We start from the raw sequence: 5,055 nt of genomic DNA, 5'->3' as shown, positions 1-5,055 counted from the left end.
AGTGGCTTCTCTCAACAAAGTATAAGTATTACGGTGGGTGAACAAATTACTATCGAGCAATTGATAGAAAAGCGAATAATTATGAGAATATCTAGGTATGATCATGTATATAGGCATCACGTCCGTGACAAGTAGACCGACTCCTGCCTGCATCTACTACTATTACTCCACACATCGACCGCTATCCAGCATGCATCTAGAGTATTAAGTTCATAAGAACAGAGTAACACCTTAAGCAAGATGACAAGATGTAGAGTGATAAACTCATGCAATATGATATAAACCCCATCTTTTTATCCTCGTTGGCAACAATACATTACGTGTTGTTTCCCTTTTTGTCACTAGGATCGAGCACCACAAGATTGAACCCAAAGCTAAGCACTTCTCCCATTGCAAGAAAGATCAATCTGAAGGAAATATGCCCTAGAGGCAATAATAAAGTTATTATTTATTTCCTTATTTCATGATAAATTTTTATTATTCATGCTAGAATTGTATTAACCGGAAACATAATACATGTGTGAATACATAGACAAACAGAGTGCACTAGTATGCCTCTACTTGACTAGCTCGTTGAATCAAAGATGGTTAAGTTTCCTAGCCATAGACATGAGTTGTCATTTGATTAACGGGGTCACATCATTAGAGAATGATGTGATTGACTTGACCCATTCCGTTAGCATAGCACTTGATCGTTTAGTTTGTTGCTATTGCTTTCTTCATGACTTATACATGTTCCTATGACTATGAGATTATGCAACTCCCGTTTACCGGAGGAACACTTTGTGTGCTACCAAATGTCACAATGTAACTGGGTGATTATAAAGGTGCTCTACAGGTGTCTCCAAAGGTACTTGTTGGGTTGGCGTATTTCGAGATTAGGACTTGTCACTCCGATTGTCGGAGAGGTATCTCTGGGCCCTCTCGGTAATGCACATCAATTAAGCCTTGCAAGCATTTCAACTAATGAGTTAGTAGCGGGATGATGTATTACGGAACGAGTAAAGAGACTTGCCGGTAACGAGATTGAACTAGGTATTGAGATACCGACGATCAAATCTCGGGCAAGTAACATACCGATGACAAAGGGAACAACCTATGTTGTTATGCGGTCTGACCGATAAAGATCTTCGTAGAATATGTAGGAGCCAATATGGGCATCCAGGTACCGCTATTGGTTATTGACCAGAGAGGTGTCTCGGTCATGTCTACATAGTTCTCGAACCCGTAGGGTCCGCACGCTTAATGTTCGTTGATGATATAGTACTATGAGTTATGTATGTTGGTGACCGAATGTTGTTCGGAGTTCCGGATAAGATCACAGACATGACGAGGAACTCCGGAATGGTCCAGAGATAAAGATTGATATAGGGATAATAGTGTTTGACTCGGGAAGGGTTCCGGAATTCACCGGAAGGCGTTCCGGATGTTTCTCAAAATGTATGGGTACAAGAACACTTTATTTGGGCCAAAGGGGAAAGCCCACAAGGCTTTTGGAAAGCGCAAAAGGAAGTTTTGCGGAATCCAGGGGCCAGACCCTGGCATCTGGGTCCAGACGCCGGGAACCCTGGCGTCTGGCCCTGGAGTCAGAGGAGGACTCTTGCCTTTTGGGTGAAACCGACTTTGTGGAGGCTTTTACTCGAAGTTTCGACCCCAAGGCTCAACATATAAATAGAGGGGTAGGGCTAGCAACCAAGACACATCAAGAAACACCAAGCCGTGTGCTGGCAACCCCATCCCCTCTAGTTTATCCTCCGTCATAGTTTTCGTAGTGCTTAGGCGAAGCCCTGCGGAGATTGTTCTTCACCAACACCGTCACCATGTAGTCGTGCTGCCGAAACTCATCTACTACTTCGCCCCTCTTGCTGGATCGAGAAGGCGAGGACGTCACCGAGCTGAACATGTGCAGAACTCGGAGGTTTCGTGCTTTCAGTACTTGGATCGGTCGGATCGTGAAGACGTACGACTACATCAACCGCGTTGATATAACGCTTCCGTGAACGGTCTACGAGGGTACGTAGACAATGCTGTCCCCTCTCGTTGCTATGCATTACCATGATCCTACGTGTGCGTAGGAACTTTTTTGAAATTACTACATTCCCCAACACAATCTAGTAGGCCAAACCAAACTGATAATTCAAAGAGACTTGCGAAGATAAACCAATCATACATAAAAGAATTCAGAGAAGATTCAAATATTGTTCATAGATAAACTTGATCATAAACCCACAATTCATCGGATCTCGACAAACACACCGCAAAAGAAGATTACATCGAATAGATCTCCAAGAGAATCGAGGAGAACTTTGTATTAAGATCCAAAGAGAGAGAAGAAGCCATCTAGCTACTAGCTATGGACCCGAAGGTCTGAGGTAAACTACTCACACATCATCGGAGGGGCCATGGAGTTAATGTAGAGGCCCTCCATGATCAATGCCCCCTCCGGCGGAGCTCCGAAAAGGCCCCAAGATGGGATCTCTTGGTTACAGAAGGTTGCGGCCGTGGAAATAGGGCTTCATGGTGCTCCTGGATGTTTTCGGGGTATGTCAATATATATATGAGGAAGAAGTAGGTCGGTGGAGCAACGAGGGGCCCATGAGGGTGGAGGCCGCGCCCAGGGGGGTAGGCACGCCCTCCTGCCTCGTGGCCTCCTCAATTGTTTCTTGACGCCCACTCCAAGTCCCCTGGATCACGTTTGTTCCAAAAATCATGCTCCCGAAGGTTTCATTCCGTTTGGACTCCGTTTGATATTCCTTTTCTACGAAACACTGAAATAGGCAAAAAACAGCAATTTGGGCTGGGCCTCTGGTTAATGGGTTAGTCCCAAAAATAATATAAAAGTGTAAAATAAAGCCCATTAACATCCAAAACAGATAATATAATAGCATGGAACAATCAAAAATTATAGATACGTCGGAGACGTATCACCACCCATCTATTCCTCTACCGATCATCGTTGTTATATGAACTGTTGCACCAGCCATAGCCGCAGTCACCCACCTCCGATCCCTCTCTACTCTCCGCAACACTCCCACCATGGCTTTCTCACGCTACAAAGCTCTCTGGGACAGACTTATGACGGACCAGAAGAAGAAAATGGACACCATTGCTGTCGGAGAATGACGACGCCCCAATGGAGGGCGCGGTCGATGATGAGCCGACGCCACCCTCCTTGTCTGTGCCACCCTCTTCCTCCTCTGTGCCACCCTTAATGAGGCCCGTGCCCATTACATGGACATTATGTGGGAGGAGTATTTCCGGAAATCGCAGGCCGACGCCTCCTACCACCACCTGCTCCTCTAGGAGCACCAGCAGGCAGAGGAAAAGCTTAGCGCCGACAGGACTATTGCACCGGACGCAGAGCTGCTCGAGTCCTACTGTTTTTCCTGCGAGATCCACCTCGCCTACTAGTGATACCACTAGTGTTAGGCGGAACTGGAGGCCGCCAACAAGGAGTTTAACAAGGCGGAGGACATCGCCGGCTCCACCGAGGCCGCACCCCACCGACACGACCACGAAGCCGGCACGTTCGCGGACGCAACCCGAACAACGAAGAGTAGGGCATGATGAGTCGCTGTCGCTCGCCTCCCCTCCCGTTGAAGCCAAGCTTGGTAGGCTCAATATCGTCGACCGATTAGCCACTTTGCAGCAACGTGGAGGCGGATAGATTCACTATCCAGGGCTCCGGATGCCGAGGTTACAGAGGTGGAGCTGGAGAGTGCTGAGGCGGAACTGGGGAAGGAAAAGCATCAGTTCTCGGGGCTAATGGCCAAACACAGGGAACGGGATCCGGCGATAATAGATTAGGCAAATTAATAATATCCGCAGAGCCAAAGGAGCACCGCTTTTAGTTAAAGTAAGTGCGAAATATAATGAAATCCGTCATGTTTATATGGAATCCATCATGTTTATCTGAAATCCAAACGTGTTTGAACAAATATCGTTCGGTTAGTTTGAATTGTTGTCCAAATGTATGTAGGCAGCGTTGGATGGCCGCCTCTCGCATCCATGTCTACGGACTGGTTCCCCATTGGAGATGCCCTTACTCTGGATCTGATTTATTGGTCCACCTCGGATTTAGTGTCAAACTTTAACCATGAAATTAACAAATAAAATATAGTTTGTGTGTCAATAAAAAACTATACGATGTAGATCATACGTTATTGGTTATATAGACACTGCTACCACGGCGCGGAATCTCAGTTGATCACCGAAGCAAGCAAGCGAAGATGGTGCACGCCGCGACGGCTGAGCGCTTCAGCAGTGTGTTCGCCTCCTTCAACCACGACGCCGATGGCAGGATCTCGGTAGCGGAGCTGCGGCTGTGCATGAAGGCGGTGGTGGGCAAGGATGTGTATGCAGAGGACGCCGAGGTGCTCGTGGCATCGGCCGACGTTGATAGATACCGACTGCTGGACGAGCAGGAGTTCCTCCGGCTGGTGCCGCGGCCGGAGACAGAAGAGGAGGAAGAGCGGTGCCGGGGACTGAGGGAGGCATTCGCGATGTACGAGGTGAAGGGCAAAGGGTGTATCACGCGAGCGAGTCTGATGCGAATGCTCGCCAGGCTGGGGTCCGAGGAGGGCATCGAGGAGTGCTGCGCCAGGATCCACAGGTTTGATCTGAATGGAGATGGAGTAGTTGCTTTGATGAGTTCAAGCCTTCAAGGTCATGATGGGTGCGTAGCAGTGTCTCCATTGGTCACCAGTTTACTGATCCTTTGTATTTAGTACTCCCTTAATCTCAAAATAAGGGCGTGTTTGGTTGCCTGCATATGCTCCAGCCTGGCCCGCGCGGGAAGAAATTGGCCCATTTGGTTGCCTGCGTTTACTCTGCGGCCCACATGGCACGAAACTTAAAGCGGCTCCAAGCTAGGCCCATGGGAAACGCCCGAATCGGCAGTAGCTCGCGAGCCTAGCTCGGGCGACGCAGGGGAGGGCGATGCGCTTCTCTCCTCGTGCGAGCAGGGAGATGGCGCGAGCTCACCCGCGTTGCTGAAAAATCGCCGGAAGGATTTCGGCTCAACTCCCGCCGATTCCGCCCCTATTTCGCCCCCTG

General features: G+C 48.6%; 1 protein-coding gene across 1 annotated transcript; it reads left to right on the top strand.

Annotated features, from left to right (window-relative positions):
• The first annotated feature begins 4,229 nt into the window (after positions 1 to 4,229).
• On the top strand, positions 4,230 to 4,727 carry LOC125547263 (putative calcium-binding protein CML19). Its single transcript, XM_048711210.2, has one exon. It carries the CDS (start codon positions 4,230 to 4,232, stop codon positions 4,725 to 4,727), a length of 498 nt encoding a protein of 165 aa, XP_048567167.2.
• The last annotated feature ends 328 nt before the right edge of the window (positions 4,728 to 5,055 follow it).

Source organism: Triticum urartu, chromosome 3A (genome assembly GCF_056163025.1).
Source record: "Triticum urartu cultivar PI428250 chromosome 3A, HENAU_Tu73, whole genome shotgun sequence".
Classification (NCBI taxonomy): Eukaryota; Viridiplantae; Streptophyta; class Magnoliopsida; order Poales; family Poaceae; genus Triticum; species Triticum urartu.
Note: the sequence above shows the minus strand (reverse complement) of the source record. Positions and strands in the feature narration are given on the sequence as shown.